Below are 20510 nucleotides of genomic sequence, written 5' to 3' on the forward strand. Positions count from 1 at the left end.
CGCCCACCTGTAAACACAATGGCTCCACTCTCCCCACACACAGATTAGGAAATGTCCAAATGGTCGCTCATATGTTCCTTCTGAGATAAGGCAGCCAGGGTCAGGTTGCACTGTGATTATTACCACTAGCTGGATTCTCTCCCATTACCCCAGAGGTTAGCCTTTAGCTACACCACTAGACTACATTGTCTTTATCCGCTCACATTTTACATTGTTCTTCTAGCTAGTTTTACTGGATTAGGAGCAACCGGTGGATTGAAGTTTCTATGAATTATGGAATTTTGATGATGTATTTTCTTTAAACACATTGCAATTTAAGGGCAAGCATTTCAACTCTGTAAGTTTAAACCCTATGTAACATATCTATCATTTGCCTTATTGATAACATGTTTTAGCTGATCTGATCATACTTGTATAAATAATGTGAAGCTATTTAACTTGAGAAGGCTAGCTAGTTGTCCTGAAACACAACCCAATATCCTCTGTGTGGTCAGTTGACCGGTCAGGGGCCAGGTCCCTGGGGCAGTGTGACACTCGTCAGCAGTCATTAAAACATCACCTCTGTCTAAATGATAGTCCCTGGCTGTGGCTGGACTTCCCCTGGCCCAGTAGCCCAGTAGGAGTGAAGGCCAACGATGTTGTGTGGGAAACCCTGAGCCCCTTTGATCAGGCCCAGGGCCCACTGGTATTGACTAAAGAGGTAGTAGCGGAACAGACAGGAAATGAAACTTGTTTTCTGTTAGTTTGGGGATGACCCGGCCCATGGCGCAGCTGCCTAGGGGGAAGGATGCCTTGGATGGTGTGTGTGGGTGTCTTTTCAAGCACAGAGGGTTAGATTTGTCATGCAACCTTCTCGCCCCTTGGTCAGATGGATGGGTCTGACCTATGATAGAGCTCTCTGTCAATCAATTCATCTCTACGTTTAAGTTGCTATCTTATAGTTTGTGCTTGTTACTAGTATTGCCTTTTAGGCAAAGCTGTTGGTAGATACTGTAGACAAAGGTTAAGATCGCTTTATTGGTCAATTGCACACAAGTTTCAACCCAAATTTGACTTCTGCTTCCAACCCCCCTGAAATGCACACATACACACACAGATTTTGGAGAGGTGCGGGGGCTGCCACACTGGATGCCTGGGGAGCTGTTGTTGTGAGGGTTTAAGTGCCTTGCTCAAGGGCACAACTGCAGGCAATGGCGTCTAAGATTTGATACAGCAACCCTCCAGTTGTCAGCTCACTTCCCGACAGATTTTTCCCGTCGGATCCGGGATTTGAACTGGCAAGCCTCTCTAACCGCTAGGCTACCTGCCGCCCCATGATAAGGCCAATGATAATGTTAACCAAATGTAGCTGGGTGTTAAACATAAAAAAATGGTCCACACAAATCACTTGTAATACATTCTCAATGTGCCATGTTTGCAAATGGCATTTTAAAGACAAGGCCAGACTTTAGACGTGGTGATTTAAGTGTCAGTTCCAAACCAGTGGGCCAGAGGTTTTTTTTCCATCCTCCTTTCCCCTCTCTCTCCCCTCCTTTGCCTTTTTCTTTGGATGCCACCGGACTCGATTGAAAGGCAATGAGGCAGCTAACGTGTGGAAAGATAGAAATTTACTCACTTTAAGTTCATGCAGCCACAGCCCTCTTTCTAGGGGCCGCATTGAGTGGGACCACAGCAGCACCACAATATGGCAGAACTGGAGAATGGCTGCAAAAGGGAGCTATGCACAGCGACATGATGGCTGAGCTTCACGCCCCATTTGATAGCATTGCTCTCTCTTTCTCTCGCTCCATTTCTATATTTTCCTCTCTTTCAGGGCCAGGGGCTTTGGGACAGGTCCACCTGCGGGGGGCTGGAATTGAAATGCATTGATCTTTAAGTACTGGAAACGATTCCCTCGCTCTTTCCATTTCTCTCTCTCTCACTTTCATTCACTCGCGTCTCGTGAGCATACATGTTTGAATTGATATTCCATGTATTTCCATGTGATGTTGTGTCTGTGTAGAGGTAAGAAGGATAACAGCTTTATCATATAGTGAACTCTTGCCGGCAGAAACAATGCATCTTCATTGGTTAGGATTGTGTAGGCTTTAAACCACTGTAGTAGGTAAGGCAACTCTGTAGAACACTATAGTAACCACTCAACCATACCCAGATTCACAGAGCAAGGCCTACTCAGTCTTCTGTTGTTCAAATGAAATCACGCCATCTTCCTCAGTTCTGTCCCCTTTAATAGTATGCATCAAATGGGTTTTTAGGGGAGTCATTTTGCCCCACTCCTCCTTCCTCTCGTTTGTCGTCTTGGGCGCTGAGGCAGAAAATTAAAAGGGAGAGACGGGAGCCTTCAAAGTCAATGTTGGTGTTTAGTTAAAAGGAAAGAAGCGATTGCACTCGTTCCCTGACGTGAGCAATCTCTCTGCGGCTGAGAGAGATTAGTTATCGTATGATGATTTTTTTCGTCTGGTAAAGGTTTTCATTTAAATGCACCCAGTGGTTATTTTGCATAGTTCCCCTGCAATTTGCCTCAGCTCAGGGGACATTGGCCATCGTCTGGTTGTAATGTGAGGTAATTGGCAGGGGTGTCAGCCCGATTATTCAACAACCAACTCCCCCCAACTGGAAAACAACAAACGTCTGTCTCGCCTCCTACAACTTCATATGGCTCTCAGGATAGGAGGGGTAGGTTGTTGTTGTGTGGTTCCCAGAAAGATGAATTCTTCATCTGAAAATAAATAAAGGAGAAAATGTCAGTCAAAGTCAAGTCCAGAAGATGTGGAAAAGCTTATGGGGAGGGGAGGCTGGATGGCAGAATTGGGAGATTTGCTTGCGCCTTTCCAAACAGCCGGTGAATATTGTGTGGCAGTCGCTTGAGTACATCCTGTCATAGTATCAGTTGTGTTTTGACTTATGAAGTGTCTTCTTTTAGTGGATTGGGGTCTGCCTCACTTTCTCTCTTTGTCTCTCTCTCTCTCTCTCTCTCTCTTCCACTTCTCTCCACCCTCCCCTCTGTGGTGAAAGGCCAAGCAGGGAAAATGAAACCAAATAGAGGAGATAAATAGGACATTGATTTTTGTCTTTTTCTCTCAGATCCTGACAGCTTTTGAAGGTTCTTTTTTTCACGCATCATCCCAGCCCCCCTCCTATTATATTTAGGCCCACAGTACATTTACATTTTAGTTCCAAACTCTCCACCATGACCAAGACCAAAGAGCTCTCCAAGGATGTCAGGGACTGGAATGGGCTACAAGACCATCGCCAACAGCTTGGTGAGAAGGTGACAACAGTTGGTGCGATTATTCGCAAATGGAAGAAACACAAAATAACTGTCAATCTCCCTCGGCCTGGGGCTCCATGCAAGATCTCACCTCGTGGAGTTGTAATGATCATGAGAACGGTGAGGAATCAGCCCAGAACTACACGGGAGGATCTTGTCAATGATCTCAAGGCAGCTGGGACCATAGTCACCAAGAAAACAATTGGTAACACACTACGCCGTGAAGGACTGAAATCCTGTAGCGCCCGCAAGGTCCCCCTGCTCAAGAAAGCACATATACAGGCCCGTCTGAAGTTTGCCAATGAACATCTGAATGATTCAGAGGAGAACTGGGTGAAAGTGTTGTGGTCAGATGAGACCAAAATCGAGCTCTTTGGCATCAACTCAACTCGCCGTGTTTGGAGGAGGAGGAATGCTGCCTATGACCCCAAGAACACCATCCCCACCGTCAAACATGGAGGTGGAAACATTATACTTTGGGGGTGTTTTTCTGCTAAGGGGACAGGACAACTTCACCGCATCAAAGGGACGATGGATGGGGCCATGTACCGTCAAATCTTGGGTGAGAACCTCCTTCCTCAGCCAGGGCATTGAAAATGGGTTGTGGATGGGTATTCCAGCATGACAATGACCCAAAACACACGGCCAAGGCAACAAAGGAGTGGCTCAAGAAGAAGCACATTAAGGTCCTGGAGTGGCCTAGCCAGTCTCCAGACCTTAATCCCATAGAATATCTGTGGAGGGAGCTGAAGGTTCGAGTTGCCAAACGTCAGCCTCGAAACCTTAATGACTTGGAGAAGATCTGCAAAGAGGAGTGGGACAAAATCCCTCCTGAGATGTGTGCAAACCTGGTGGCCAACTACAAGAAACGTCTGACCTCTGTGATTGCCAACAAGGGTTTTGCCACCAAATACTAAGTCATGTTTTGCAGAGGGGTCAAATACTTATTTCCCTCATTAAAATGCAAATCAATTTCTAACATTTTTGCCATTCGTTTTTCTGGATTTTGTTGTTGTTATTCTGTCTCTCACTGTTCAAATAAACCTACCATTAAAATTATAGACTGATCATTTCTTTGTCAGTGGGCAAACGTACAAAATCAGCAGGGGATCAAATACTTTTTTCCCTCATTGTATGTCTGCTATGTTCTCAACTGAATCTCCTCCTAGTCCCATACTAAGTGATATAATGAGCATGAGATGTCACAGTGAAATGTGAATGTCATTGTGTGTATATTACAGAGCCATGCTCCAGCTGACCTGTACCTGATGACCAAGAGCCCAGAGGACGCCCCCAACAGCCCAGATGTGCTGGAGATCGAGTTCAAAAAAGGTGCGTGTGTGTGTGTCTGTCTGAATCTCCTCATCCCATGTAGTGTGACTTTTTAGTCCTCTAGCTCAGCCAGGGTTTATGATTCAAAGTCCAGTCCTGACCTGTTAGTCCGTTCGTCCTGTCCACCAATGGCTTGGCCTAACCACAGCCCCAGGGCTGCTGTAGACCCCGTGCTACCCTGCCCTCCCTGGCTGTGTTTATCACTCTGACCACCCAGACCCAGGACAGCCCAGCCTCACACCCTGGAACAGACTGTCTAAACTAAAGCAGCCTGCCTGGGGGCATGGAGGGGACGGAAGCATTAAGCCAGCTAATACAACTGACTGAGGGAGGCCCAGGAAAGTGTCACATTTGCACAGTCACAGAAAAGAGACACACATCCCAGCCTGGGGCTAGAAGCACAGATCCCTCTAATCTAGCTCCTGGTCACAAGTGTCTGTGTGTATAGATTGGGCTACAGGCCACTGAGGCCCGCTGGGACTTCAAAAGACATGGCAGGACATTAGCCTCTGATCAAGGTGATGACCAGTGACAGTTTTATGACGTTACTACTACATTGAAGCAGTTCAGAGAGGAATATAAAAGAAAGGAGGTTTCAACTGTGATTTACGTTTGTATCTGGGTGCTGTTTTATGCAACTTTGAAGGTTTGTGGGGTTTATTTGAGATGTATATCTAAAATAAGTGAAATTGGAGGGAGCGGGGCAATGATAAAGTTTATAGACAACTGTTAAATCCTCATTTGAAGGAAGGTTTAAAAAAAAAAAAATTGTAACTGGTAATGGGAATCTGAAACTGTGATGTCATCGTATAACCTGGTTTCGCCTCTGCCCTTTGCTCATTTGCAATCAGTTTTCATTGTTTTTTTCTCTCCCCTTATTGAGTGACTATGACAAAAGCTGTTTTAGTGCCTCACACAAAGGCTTTAGCTTACTCCTCCTCCTCAAGCACAAGATCAGCGCAAGAATGTTTCATTTCATTCTCCATCTTTTCATCTCCCACCAGCCTTTTTTCACCGGGCTTTCTTACTGATTAAAAAGAAGAACGAAACTTTTTTCTTCAGCAGCAGTTTTCCCCTTCTTTCTTATCCCTCTTCCTTTCATTGAAAGAGGGGGAAAGGAAAAAGAGAGAGGAAAAATTTAAAGCAGTAATTTTTCCTACAACTGTGTCTGCTGTCCCATTGTTTGCACTGTTCATTTCAGCGCTGAAGAAAAGGGCGGGGAGGGAAAGAAAGGCCCAGTGAATGATAGACCCCGCGAGATGGAGGAGAGGAGGACGAGAGGCCCGGCCCTGCTCCCGCATTCACACCCTCACTTAATTTATTTGAACTTTTAATCTAATTATTAACTATTTGGGGGATCAGGGGGCTTTGTCGGAGCGCTATCCGTGTGCCCTCTCCGGCTCTGGGAGTTTTCCTCAGGGGCCGAAGTGACAAAGCCCTTGTCTAAAAATATTTTGTCAAGTCCTTTACGTGTCATTCGAACAGGGCTTACATTGGGGCCCATTGAAAGGCAACCAGGAGTGCTGCTTTTTTACCGGGACTTGATTGGCAACTGCAAGCATGCTAAATGCTAATGAGCGCCGGATGGATAGGGGAGTGACTATCAGCAGATTTATTTTTCTTTATTTTTTCTTCTATCCTCCATGTGTCTTCAAAAGCTCTTTTAGCCCCTGCCCCCTCCCCCGCCCATGTCCCAGTCTATTGCACCTCCTCCACCTTTGGCCTCTCTGTTGCTCATTTTAACCTATGAATACTATGAATAAGCAAGTAAATGACAGTGATTTATACACTCAGTGGCCAGTTTATTAGGTACACCACCCCTTTCATGAAGATGGTTCGCTGCTACATACAGTGAGTCACGTGGCCGTGGATTGCTATAAAGCAGGCAGACAGGCACCAAAGCATTCGGTTACTGTTCGATTTAACGTTATTATGGGCAAAACGAGTGACCTAAGCGACTTTGAGCGTGGTATGATCGTCGGTGCCAGGTGTGCCGGTTCCAGTATCTCAGAAACAGTCGGCCTCCTGGGCTTTTCACGCACAACAGTGTCTAGAGTTTACCGAGAATGATGCGACAAACAAAAAACATCCAGTCAGCGGCAGTCCTGTGGGCGAAAACAGCTGGTTGATGAGAGGTCGAAGGAGAATGGCAAGAATCGTGCAAGCTAACAGGTGGGCCACAAGCAGGCAAATAACGGCGCAGTACAACAGTGATGTGCAGAACATCTCGGAACGCACAACTCGTCAGTCTTTGTCATGGATGGGTTATTGCAGCAGATGACCACACCGGGTTATACTCCTATCAGCAAAAAACAAGAAGAAGTGGCTCCTGTGGGCACCCAATCATCAACACTGGACAATTTAGGAGTGGAAAAACATTGCCTGTTCTGACGAATCCCGGTTCCTGTTGCATCATACTGATGGCAGAGTCAGGATTTGGCGTAAGCACCGTGAGTCCGTGGCTCCATCCTGCCTGGTGTCAACGGTACAGGCTGGTGGTGTAATGGTGTGAGGAATGTTTTCCTGGCACACGTTAGGTCCCTTGATACCAATTGAGTAACTTTTCCATGGAGAATCCCGAAGAAGTCAGGCTGTTCTGGAGGCAAAGGGGGGTCCGACCTTGTACTAGATAAATCTAATAAACTGGCCACTGAGTGTATATATTGGTTTAGTGAGTCTTTGTAGAGAACGTTGGGGATGGAGATTGATTGGGGAGCACCTAGGCATGTGTGCTTATTAGGAATGGTCAATGCATTATCCCATGCCTCTCCAACGCGCGCACACACTCATACCGCAGTGCGAGACTATTGGTAGAAAAGGTATGGGTGACACAAAGCCCGGGTGTGTAATTCAATTAGGAAAGGCCTGTCTGTGATTTCACAGCCTTCAAATGAGCAGGGCTTTTGAATTTATTAGTACTTCACACCACATCCCATTGAAGTATTCTACCATTAACACCCCTTATCCTCCCTCCTCCCTCCACATTCCCCCACATCCAAATCTCTCTTTCTCAACCTCTACTCCCTCACTCTTTTCATGGTCTCTCCCATCTCCCTTGTGAACTGTGCCTGGGAATCAGTCTCTTCACTTTGTTCATTTTTAGTGAACAATAGGTGTAAATGGAAATGTAATAACAATTTTGCCCATATATATTGACTCAGTCAGATTCATCCCAGATTCACAAATACTGCCCATGTCCAAATCCAAAATTAGCTGAATGTGATGAGATCAGATCTGAAACAGTAAGAGAACAGTATTGTTAGCCTTAATGACCTACAGTATTATGATGATGCAGTATCTCTCCAGGCTGTTGCCGTAACTGAGTGTCTGACTGTTCCATTCCAACCCATACAGGTGTGCCCATCAAGGTGACCCACGTCAAGGAGGGGAAGTCCAAGGATACACCGCTGGACATCTTCTCCTACCTCAATGAGATTGGGTGAGTCTGACTTTCTCTTACGTCAATGAGATTGGGTTAGTCGGACAATCAGTAGGGAGAGCCAAACTGAATGAGATTCCTTTATTGGCTGCATGGAACCTCCATTAGAGGGCAGTGTGTAAACCCTTACTGCTGTGTTTTGAGCAAAGTGTGGGTGTATGTTGGCGAAAATACAGAAATATTGACTACTGTACTTGGTGTGTAAGACTTCCATTGTGGTTTCCATTGTGGTCTCTCAGAGGGAAGCATGGAGTTGGGAGGATCGACATCGTGGAGAATCGCTTCATCGGCATGAAGTCCAGAGGTAAGGCAATGACAAGGTGTAATGAGAGAGCCTATATGTATAAAGAGCTCCTGAGAGAATAAATAAAGATGTATTGAATTGAAAATAATGTATACTGTATCTCACTAGCTTTGGTTAAAATGTACTTATCTTTTATAGAGATGGACAAATACATACATTCATAGATAAGCTAGCACAAAGACACAATACCTACTCCACCATAAGTGGCAACACTTTCATGTCCTATCCATTTGTAAAGCTTCCTGTGACATCTAGTGCTTTCAGGCAATTGCAGTCATTTTATGTCAGTGTTAAAAGGAGACACTTGCTATTCCACTTGCATAAAAGTGTTGTGGAGGAAAAGCATGACCATGAACAAACAAATGATGTGCCTGTCTCTTTCCTTTCAGAGGAGATGTTTCTCTGGTTCACCTGTAAAATGAGGTTTCTGATGTGACCCACTTTCACATGCAGACTGCCCTCACATTTCTCTTTTTGCAGCCTCCCACACACAGACACACACTGTTGTTCACAGATACACGCTCCATCTCGGCAGTCAGCCACTCCTCCGCATTACTTCTAATTCCCCTCTCTCCGTCAACAGAACTTCTCAGAAACTTCCTTATTTCTGCTCTACCTGTATCCCACAGCATGCTTAAGGGCCGTGAGGGGCCAAGATGTTTGTGGTCACCATGTCCCATGTCAGACAGCACGTCACTGACTCCCTCAGTGGCCCCGGCCTCCTGCCACACTGCATTTCTACTCCTCACAATAACCTGACCAGCAAATTGACTCGCCAACACACTCCGTCTCTGGCGTAGAGTGGCAGGTAGAAAATGAAAAATGGGAAGCCCACTTTTCTCCCCCTTGGCTGCACAAAAGATCAAGGCTCATCTTTTCTACAGAAATGGGAGAGAAGTGTGAGGTTTGACGGCAGTGAATAACTAGTAAAGATTGTGTGTTGGTGAGGAGGAGGGGGAATTGCACAAAAGATGCCAGGGAGGGTTGAAGAGTTGACAGACTGAATGTGTCATTTATTTGTATGTCTTGGGGAGGTGGGGTCAAGAAGGCGGGGTATGGAAATGGTTGTCAAGAATGTTGTCAGTTCTCGGCAAAACATTCAATGGTGTATGTAAGTGGTGTACACCTGTCAACCCTTGTCTGAGCTCTGAACTCTCCACTATGTGACGAACCATGTTGTACTGAGGATTTGTAGAGAACTTTATAGTGATGATTAACCTGTTTGATTGGTATATTAATGGGGGGGTGGGGGAATCTTGTTGTTTTTCAGGCTTTTTAGATTGCTATCAGACCAACTTCAACTTTTCTTGTTTCAGGAATATAGGCCTAGTTGAATTGAAGAACCACAATTCTGAAGTCTGTATGTTTTGGTTCTTGATCAGAGGAACCTCAGGAATGCAAAGCAGGAAGCAGGCTTAATGTGTGTATGCCTGCATTCGTGGGCTGTACGCCCAAAGGGGTGCATCAGCTCAGCCCAGGTGGGGTTAATGCTTAGTCTTAACCCCTCTACCCCCTCTAGCAGAGTTGGCCTACCTACAGATAAACTGTTTAAAAGATTAATACCTGGAAATCACTGGTGTTTTTGTCTGCCTAAGCTTAACGAAGCCACAGTTGATTTAGCAAAGGTAACATAGCCTTTTATTGTTCATTTGTCTTTCTAATCTATCTTTGGGGTGCTTAAAGTAAATTAGGTTAAAGGGCAGTTTTAACAGTTTTATCAGATAGTGACAGTTGAAATATCCCTGTTTTGCCCACTGTTGACTTGTCTTAGTAGCTCAGATTGCCACTTTTTGAGGTTTAGATAATTAGCAGATTTGCTAAGTCCTGTTTTGGGCAGCCGGTGCTTTGTAAGTGCTTCTCAATTTTCAGATTATGTTTGGGTCCCCCCCTCACCTTCAGGTAGGCTACATCTAAGACAAGAATTGTATAGGACTTAGAAAGGTGCCCCTTCTCCTAACAGTGAATTGAAGTCCCAACACAAGACGCCCATCCGCAGAGTTTAAATCCCAGAGACTGAATGGAAAGGATGAAGGACTTCCGCCACAGGAATATCCTCCTTCAATCTATCCTGTTAATGCTGCCCACACGCAACCGTAGTCGATTAAACAGAAATGGCCCAGTGTTTAGCGTATTTGAATGGAATTATTTGAACAGAGAAACACTATCTCTTCTTCTCTCCTCTGCTCTGCTCTGGTCTCTTTTCGGCCTTCTCTTCTTTTCTTCTCGACCTCATAAGACAGACAGCTGAGTGACAGCTTCATTTCTCCTGTCATCCCCCCCTCTCTCCGGGGGCCTCCTACCCTGTCATTTGCCCGCGACAGGCTCATTCTGACTGGGGTGATATACTGTGGTGCTGGCCTGTCTGTCAGCCACAGTGGAGGAGGAGGACGGTGAAGATGGCTGGTGCCTAATAGAGCTGTCTGAGTTTAGTTGGTCCTGGAAGGAAGTACACTGAGGTTGTCATGGACACAGGACCAACAGGGACCTCTTCTGATCAATTTCAAATAAAATTGTATTGGTCGCATACACATATTTAGCAGATGTTATTGCGGGTGTAGCGAAATGCTTGTGTTCCTAACTCCAACAGTGCAGTAATATCTAACAATACACACATCTAAAAGTAAAATATGTAAATATTTTGTTTGGGGTGTGGGGGGGGGGGGGGGGGGGGGAGCCACTTCAGACTATTTTGAAATGCAACGCAACCTATGTGCTTAATGTGTCTCTACACCTTTCGTTCCTCACCTAGTTGTGTGTGTTTCTGTGCTCCCCAGGTATCTATGAGACCCCAGGAGGCACCATCCTGTACCAAGCTCACCTGGACATTGAGACCTTCACCATGGACCGAGAGGTCAGGAGGATCAAACAGGGCCTGGGGGTCAAGTTCGCTGAGATGCTCTACAACGGTACGTTTGGCGTATAACGCAAAAAACACAAACATTAAAAACAATGCTCATACAGCATTCAGAAACTGTGCATTCACTTCATATGGAGTGCATGATCATTTTCTCTCCTAGAACACACACAAAATGGTTAGTCAAAAACTATTCCGCCTCAAGATAATATATTTGATAGCAACTGCTCAAAAAAATAAAGGGAACACTAAAATAACACATCCTAGATCTGAATGAATGAAATAATCTTATTAAATACTTTTTTCTTTACATAGTTGAATGTGCTGACAACAAAATCACACAAAAATTATCAATGGAAATCAAATTTATCAACCCATGGAGGTCTGGATTTGGAGTCACCCTCAAAATTAAAGTGGAAAACCACACTACAGGCTGATCCAACTTTGATGTAATGTCCTTAAAACAAGTCAAAATGAGGCTCAGTAGTGTGTGTGGCCTCCACGTGCCTGTATGACCTCCCTACAACGCCCTGGGCATGCTCCTGATGACGTGGCGGATGGTCTCCTGAGGGATCTCCTCCCAGACCTGGACTAAAGCATCCGCCAACTCCTGGACAGTCTGTGGTGCAATGTGGCGTTGGTGGATGGAGCGAGACATGATGTCCCAGATGTGCTCAATTGGATTCAGGTCTGGGGAACGGGCGGGCCAGTCCATAGCATCAATGCCTTCCTCTTGCAGGAACTGCTGACACACTCCAGCCACATGAGGTCTAGCATTGTCTTGCATTAGGAGGAACCCAGGGCCAACCGCACCAGCATATGGTCTCACAAGGGGTCTGAGGATCTCATCTCGGTACCTAATGGCAGTCAGGCTACCTCTGGCGAGCACATGGAGGGCTGTGCGGCCCCCCAAAGAAATGCCACCCCACACCATGACTGACCCACCGCCAAACCGGTCATGCTGGAGGATGTTGCAGGCCAGCGTTCTCCACGGCGTCTCCAGACTCTGTCACGTCTGTCACATGTGCTCAGTGTGAACCTGCTTTCATCTGTGAAGAGCACAGGGCGCCAGTGGCGAATTTGCCAATCTTGGTGTTCTCTGGCAAATGCCAAACGTCCTGCACAGTGTTGGGCTGTAAGCTCAACCCCCACCTGTGGACGTCGGGCCCTCATACTACCCTCATGGAGTCTGTTTCTGACCGTTTGAGCAGACACATGCACATTTGTGGCCTGCTGGAGGTCATTTTGCAGGGCTCTGGCAGTGCTCCTCCTGCTCCTCCTTGCACAAAGGCGGAGGTAGCAGTCCTGCTGCTGGGTTGTTGCCCTCCTACGGCCTCCTCCACGTCTCCTGATGTACTGGATCAGCAGGAAGCATAGGAACTGAGAAGTGGTCTGTGGTCACCACCTGCAAAACCAGTCCTTTATTGGGGGTGTCTTGCTAATTGCCTATAATTTCCACCTGTTGTCTATTCCATTTGCACAACAGCATGTGAAATTTATTGTCAATCAGTGTTGCTTCCTAAGTGGACAGTTTGATTTCACAGAAGTGTGATTGACTTGGAGTTACATTGTGTTGTTTAAGTGTTCCCTTTATTTTTTTGAGCAGTGTAATTTTCACTTGCTTTCAAAGCACTTTACATTGATGAGAAATTGGTAAAATTATGCAAAATACGTTACACTGAACTGGGTAATAAATTATGCATGGCAGAGGGCAGCCATTTTGTGCCAGAACACCTCACACAGTAGCCATCTCTGTGATTGACAGGTGAGGAGTGACTGTTACTAGTTCTCTGCCTCTCATAGAGGTAATGTGTATCTGTGTGACTGAATGACTGGGGCCTAGGCCTCCTGTCCGCCTGGCCCTGGCTCAGGTGTCCTAATCCCCCAGGCCGGCCTTCCTTCATCCCTATAATAGGATCACAGCCGTTAGAGACTGATTACTGAGCCACTGCAATTAAACCCTCATGAGAGGAGAGAGCTGGCCAGGCAGGCAGAGAGACCAGGGAGAGAGAGCAAGACACAGAGGTACAGGCGCTAGCTAGCTCCCTCCAGGAGGGGGGCAGAGATTAAACTCATTATAGTCTTAAAGCGTGAAATACCACTGTCTCTGCTTGGTCTCTGCCTGGCCCACTGCATGGTCTAAAGGCACAGGGGATTCTCTGAACAGAACACAGTACGGAGAGAGAGAGAGAAAGAGGACAGCTGTGGCTGGATCCATCCACTCAGCCCTGGCCTGACTGTATGATATTCACACACCAGTGCAGATTCAGTGGAAAGGGAACGGGGGAGAGGATTGTTCTTGGGATTGGGAGGTGGAAGGGCATGGAAGAGAGCGAGAGCCACCCCATGGAGATGGGCATCGTTGCCCTCTATCTCCCAAGTCCAGCTGTCCCCCAGACAGACAGCAGGTCACCTGGGTGAAGCAGTTGAGTGGGGAGGAGGGGAAGGGGTCTGAGCCTCACCTGGAGCGATGGGACAAGCGCTTGCATGAGGAGTGGGATGGGAGGAGGAAGTGGGGTGGGTGGGGGGGGGGGGTCACATATATGCACAATTGTGCCACCCTTCTAATGGAGGCTTAAGGAGGATGTCCATAACATCCCCGTGCGCTGGGGGTGGTAGTAGTATGTATACATCTATTTCCTTGTTGTCCCCAGGTTTCTGGTACAGTCCGGAGTGCGAGTTTGTGCGCCACTGCATAGACAAGTCCCAGGAGAACGTGGAGGGCAAAGTGCAGCTGTCTGTCTTCAAAGGCCAGGTCTACATCCTGGGCCGTGAGTCGCCCAAATCCCTCTACAATGAGGAACTGGTCAGGTAAGGACCTATAGCATTGTGTGCATGTGACTAATCTCTGACTCTGGGTACAGTATAATCCGTTCACTGCATATATGCAGTATCCCTATTGTTTGCTCAGGTCACTTCATTCTCCACTGACCCCACACCAACATTAAATGGACACTGGCTCAAAAGACATCAGTGTGGAGCAGGGGTGTCAAGCTCAATTCCTGGAGGGCTCTCTCCCCATTGGCCTCTTAGCTGTGGAACAGTGAGTCCATTCAGGCCCCTGACCCCCAATGCCCTCAATGCCCTCTGGGCTGGCTCAGTGCTGACCAAAGCAAAGCCTCCATATGCCCCGTTCCATCTCCCTGCCACCGCTAATGGCATTTCCAGCCAAAGGAGAGGAGAGCGCTGCTTTTAGGGCCCAAGCACAGGTTTCATGCTAGTTAAGCAGGGGGAGCTGTGCAGCTGAGAGCTCAACCTCTCTCGCGTTCTCTGAACACACACACACTCCTGTTGGTGACCGAGTGTTGGATTGCACTGGAGGATAAGTTCTTAGGGGCGCTATTCTGAGGTTAACAGATGTGCTGAGTGTCCTGTGAAGGATCCCATTGTGGCCCAAAGTCCACTTATACCACCTGAAGAACTGCCCCCACACACACACACCATTTCACCCTCCAACCCCATGCTTAACTGTAAGACCCTGGTGGGCAGCTAGCTGCGTCTTTTCAACAGGCTCCAGTAAACAGTGTCATTAACACAGTGGTATAGCATCACACACAGGCTGCATTGATCTGGGACAAATGTCAAAATGTTGCCTTTGGCAGTCAATTAGACCACATGGTTTTTCCTGTGTATTCACCTTCTGGAAACCTGCTTCCACAGCCATTCAACACCTCATAGACAGCACTCATAAGATGGCAGGTAGGCCCTTGCCTTTCTCTCCACGGAGTCATTTTTTTTTTCTGGCGTTCTTTGATTTCCTCCAGCCCAGTGTGTCTGTGAAGGATGAGTGCACGTCTTAGATTAGCAGCTGGGGCTCAGTGGAGGAGGAGCGGAGGGTGTCAGCACTGCAGGTAGAAACTACTGTAATTAGGTCCTATTCCCACTACGAGATATGAAGGCGAGTCTGAGTAGCGGTGTGGCGAAAGATTATTCTACTTTTTAATTCACATTACATCCTTGCCTTACATTTTGTTGTGGCTGGCAACGCGACATTCTTGGTCCGCAGCTCAAATTGAGCGTAAATATAACAGTAGCCAGTAAGCACAAACTATTCAGCAATAACCAGGTTTCCATCCAGCCTTTCTATGCGAGTAAAGTACATGTCGGATAAAGTTCACAACAGGCCTGCTGGAAACAGCTCATTTGTCGGCAAACTTTCCAAATGTCGACAAAACAAAATACACTCAACAAGGTGGGTTCATTTTGTCGGTAAAATGAATTATGCGAGAAATGGCGGTGGAAACACGTTTATACGCAAATATTTATATAATAACCATCATATCAAAGTAAACTTGAGTCATGCAATGACTCGTGTGGTCCTCCCACTACGACTTGGGAAAGCATGCAGTTATTAGGCTACAGATTAAATAAGTTATGATGAATTTTAAAGGGGGGTGAAAGTGCATGGTGATGAGCTTGATGCTCCTTTCAATAAATATCGAGGGTCTTATTCTGGTTACATGATGATCGATGCTTGGCTGCCATTTGACAAATAGAAATAATATCGCTCTGTCCATAATAATCTCATCATGTAGGCTTTACCCGGACTGTATCTACGAGCTGTTGTCTAGAGCGCACGTGCCGATACCAGAGTGGGCACATTCGCTATACAGTATAACGCACATTTATTTTGTGAGAACACCATCAGCAGAGTTGAAAATGCGATGGAACCCCATTTAACTTGTACTTTTAATTCGGTGGTCCTCTGTAGCTCAGCTGGTAGAGCACGGCGCTTGTAACGCCAAGGTAGTGGGTTCGATCCCCGGGACCACCCATACACAAAAAAAAAAAAAATGTATGCACGCACGACTGTAAGTCGCTTTGGATAAAAGCGTCTGCTAAATGGCATATTATATTATTATTATTATACATGGGAATTTAACCGCACAAATTATATTTTATGTGCACTACGTCATCAGCACAGTTTTTTTTTATCAGCAATAAGTCAATTTGAAGGAAACATCTCTGGTGGGAAAATGCGTGTATTGTTTTTATGCTGATTTTAGAATATTTGCATGAAAATCTGTCGCCAATTGGATGGAAACCTAGCTTTTATTGAATAATACAACAACCATATTACACTTAAGCAATAAGGCCCATGGGGGTGTGGTATATGACCAATATACCACGGCTAAGGGCTGTTCTTATGCATGACATAACGCCTTAGCCGTGGTATATTGGCCATATTGCACTCTTGGATAATACAACAACCATATTGCACTCTTGGATAAAACAACAACCATATTGCACTCTTGGATAAAACAACAACCATATTACACTCTTGGATAATACAACAACCATATTGCGCTCTTTGATAATACAACAACCATATTGCACTCTTGGATAAAACAACAACCATATTACACTCTTGGATAAAACAACAACCATATTACACTCTTGGATAATACAACAACCATATTACACTCTTGGATAATACAACAACCATATTACACTCTTGGATAATACAACAACCATATTACACTCTTGGATAATACAACAACCATATTGTACTCTTGGATAATACAACAACCATATTGTACTCTTGGATGATACAACAACCATATTACACTCTTGGATAATACAACAACCATATTACACTCATTTACATTTTACATTTTAGTCATTTAGCAGACGTTCTTATCCAGAGCGACTTACAGTTAGTGAGTGCATACATTTTCATACTGGCCCCCCGTTGGAAACGAACCCACAACCCTGTGGGTAATGTTATTCACTGTCCTACCTCTCCTGTGTGCTATACGGGTGTTGGAATAACTTCAGCTTAGAATGAGCAGTCTCTGTGACTGCCAAAGACCTTCCCCAACCACATAGGCCTACACAATAACTTGACTTACTCCCCTCTTCTTTTGCCCAGTATGGACGTGCAGGGAGACTATGACCCATGTGATGCCTCTGGGTTCATCAAGATCAACGCTGTCAGGTCTGTGTCCTTCATAAGCAAACTCAATTGTCAAAAAAGTTATATTTTCAAGAAGGCTTCTTGAGCGTTAACCATCTTTTTTTTGTTTTTTGATAAATGTGCTAACTAACTCTCTGTTCTCTCACTGCAGGCTAAGGGAGCACCACCGTTTGCAGGGTGAAGCTCGCTCCAAGCACTAGGGCTTGGCGGTCAGCCTTGGATCATCTTTCTCTCCACTGTGTCTTCAGCAGCTTTAGACTTCCCAAAGTTTACTCTCTCACCCCTCTTGCCTTACCAGAGTAGTTTTCTAGTTTAATATTTCATATTAGGAGGTGTTTGTTACCGTATGTTCTAATAAAACATATTTGGGTCATTGAAGTGTATTGCTGTCACACTTAATGTTGTGCTTAAGAGAGTAAATGAAAATGCTTACATTGATTTAGTATATTTGATAGGTGTCCTTTTGGCACAGAACAGTCGTATCTAGGCGCTGTTCCGTCAGAGGGTTAAGGGTATCAGGGAAGCTGTATCATGTTAACAGTACAGGGAGGGGAAAAAGTATTTGATCCCCTGCTGATTTTGTACGTTTGCCCACTGACAAAAACATGATCAGTCTATCACTTTAATGGTAGGTTTATTTGAACAGTGAGAGACAGAATAACAACATAACAATCCAGAAAAACGCATGTCAAAAATGTTAGAAATTGATTTCCATTTTAATGAGGGAAATAAGTATTTGACCCCTCTGCAAAACATGACTTAGTACTTGGTGGCAAAACCCTTGTTGGCAATCAGAGGTCAGACGTTTCTTGTAGTTGGCCACCAGGTTTGCACACATCTCAGGAGGGATTTTGTTCCACTCCTCTTTGCAGATCTTCTCCAAGTCATTAAGGTTTCGAGGCTGACGTTTGGCAACTCGAACCTTCAGCTCCCTCCACAGATTCTCTATGGGATTAAGGTCTGGAGACTGGCTAGGCCACTCCAGGACCGTAATGTGCTTCTTCTTGAGGCACTCCTTTGTTGCCTTGGCCGTGTGTTTTGGGTCATTGTCATGCTGGAATACCCATCCACAACCCATTTTCAATGCCCTGGCTGAGGAAGGAGGTTCTCACCCAAGATTTGACGGTACATGGCCCCATCCATCGTCCCTTTGATGCGGTGAAGTTGTCCTGTCCCCTTAGCAGAAAAACACCCCCAAAGTATTCCACCTCCATGTTTGACGGTGGGGATGGTGTTCTTGGGGTCATAGGCAGCATTCCTCCTCCTCCAAACACGGCGAGTTGAGTTGATGCCAAAGAGCTCGATTTTGGTCTCATCTGACCACAACACTTTCACCCAGTTCTCCTCTGAATCATTCAGATGTTCATTGGCAAACTTCAGACGGGCCTGTATATGTGCTTTCTTGAGCAGGGGGACCTTGCGGGCGCTACAGGATTTCAGTCCTTCACGGCGTAGTGTGTTACCAATTGTTTTCTTGGTGACTATGGTCCCAGCTGCCTTGAGATCATTGACAAGATCCTCCTGTGTAGTTCTGGGCTGATTCCTCACCGTTCTCATGATCATTGCAACTCCACAAGGTGAGATCTTGCATGGAGCCCCAGGCAGAGGGAGATTGACAGTTATTTTGTGTTTCTTCCATTTGCGAATAATCGCACCAACTGTTGTCACCTCACCAAGCTGCTTGGCGATGGTCTTGTAGCCCATTCCAGCCTTGTGTAGGTCTACAATCTTGTCCCTGACATCCTTGGAGAGCTCTTTGGTCTTGGCCATGGTGGAGAGTTTGGAATCTGATTGATTGATTGCTTCTGTGGACAGGTGTCTTTTATACAGGTAACAAGCTGAGATTAGGAGCGCTCCTATTCTCAGCTCGTTACCTGTATAAAAGACACCTGGGAGCCAGAAATCTTTCTGATTGAGAGGGGGTCAAATACTTACTTCCCTCATTAAAATGCAAATCAATTTATAACATTTTTGACATGCGTTTTTCTGGATTTTTTGTTGTTGTTATTCTGTCTCTCACTGTTCAAATAAACCTACCATTAAAATTATAGACTTATCATGTCTTTGTCAGTGGGCAAACGTACAAAATCAGCAGGGGATCAAATACTTTTTTCCCTCACTGTATATGTAGATCAGTAGATGACGCTGTTGCCTAGTGGAAGGTTGGTTGGTTGCACTTGTGTGTTTGGGCCTTGTTGCTAGGCTAGCTGTCATCTACTGTAGTGGAAGTGATGAGGCTATTTCAGGTCTGTGACGGCACAACTGGAGTGAAAGGACAGGCCAATTGGGGGTAGACGTATATCATGCTCAGCATGTGTGCTCTGCTTTGTTCATTATTATCCAAACTGCATATGGACAGAGACAGCCTGGAAGGGACAAACTTATGAAGCTTTTGTATTGCAGTTAAATGATACCTTCTCTTTTGAGTCTCTCCATTGACATAGATGTGTGTCTCACTGCAAAATCAATGTTAAATGATTGAATTTAAACTAACTGTTTTTAAAGTGTTTTTAAATCCAGGCTCTGTCGTAGCCGGCTGCGACCGGGAGACCCATGGGGCGGCGCACAATTGGCCCAGTGTCGTCCAGGGTAGGGGAAAGAATGGCCGGCAGGGATGTAGCTCAGTTGGTAGAGCATGGCGTTTGCAACGCCAGGGTTGTGTGTTCGATTCCCACGGGGAGCCAGTATGAAAAATAGAAAAATAAGTAATGTATGCACTCACTCTGAATAAGAGCGTCTGCTAAATGACTAAAATGTAAATGTAAAGTTAGTGTCTTGTTATTTTTCATTCTTCCACTCACACTATATGATCCAAACCCCCTCCAGGTCTTTGGGTGTCCCACACCGTTGAAGAGGGGGATAGGCTGGATGAGGGGTGATTGGCCGCCCTGAGCCTGAGGTGGACCCAGGCAGGAGCCCTCCTGCTGAGCTTAATGGCCGGTGGGGGATCCCCAGGTGCTTTCAGTCCCACCAGAACCCCTCAACCCTGCTCAATTACACCGCAGGCGTCTCAGTCTGCCTGGTCAATTACCAGCTAGCCCTGGCATTTAGAAACGCGTGCATACGTTCAGCAGGTCGCCTGTAATCACTGGCCTTTTGGGGGGGGGGGGGGGATTGCTTGTGCAGAAAATGAGTGATTCAGATTAGCCAGTGAAGCTGAAGGAGAAAGGAGGGTAGGGTAGTACGACTGTCACTCTCAATCTGTGTTCTGTGGTGGGGGCTCAGTATAGCTCTGTGTAGGGGGAAGATAGTTATGACCTTTCACCTTTGTGTCTTACCCCAGGTCATTAGCCATATAAATGAAGCAGACTGATATGTGAACACTGCTAGGTGTGTGTGCGTGCGCACATTAGTTTGTGTATGCGTGAGAGAGTGGTGGAGAGCTGTGGTCTG

At 45.9% G+C, this 20510-nt stretch overlaps 1 protein-coding gene across 1 annotated transcript in view; it reads left to right on the plus strand.

Moving 5' to 3' along the window:
* Positions 1–17495, plus strand: part of LOC311099489 (argininosuccinate synthase) — a 35101-nt gene extending 17606 nt beyond the window's left edge. Inside the window, exons 9-15 of the mRNA XM_084140189.1 lie at positions 4513–4603; positions 7958–8042; positions 8282–8346; positions 11121–11252; positions 13855–14011; positions 17073–17138; positions 17269–17495. Coding sequence (XP_083996315.1) covers positions 4513–4603; positions 7958–8042; positions 8282–8346; positions 11121–11252; positions 13855–14011; positions 17073–17138; positions 17269–17317 — 645 coding nt within the window. The 3' untranslated portion in view covers positions 17318–17495. The remainder of the gene's footprint in view (positions 1–4512; positions 4604–7957; positions 8043–8281; positions 8347–11120; positions 11253–13854; positions 14012–17072; positions 17139–17268) is intronic.
* Positions 17496–20510: the final 3015 nt, after the last annotated feature.

This window comes from Coregonus lavaretus, assembly GCF_964263955.1.
Source record: "Coregonus lavaretus genome assembly, chromosome: 24".
Lineage (NCBI taxonomy): Eukaryota > Metazoa > Chordata > Actinopteri > Salmoniformes > Salmonidae > Coregonus > Coregonus lavaretus.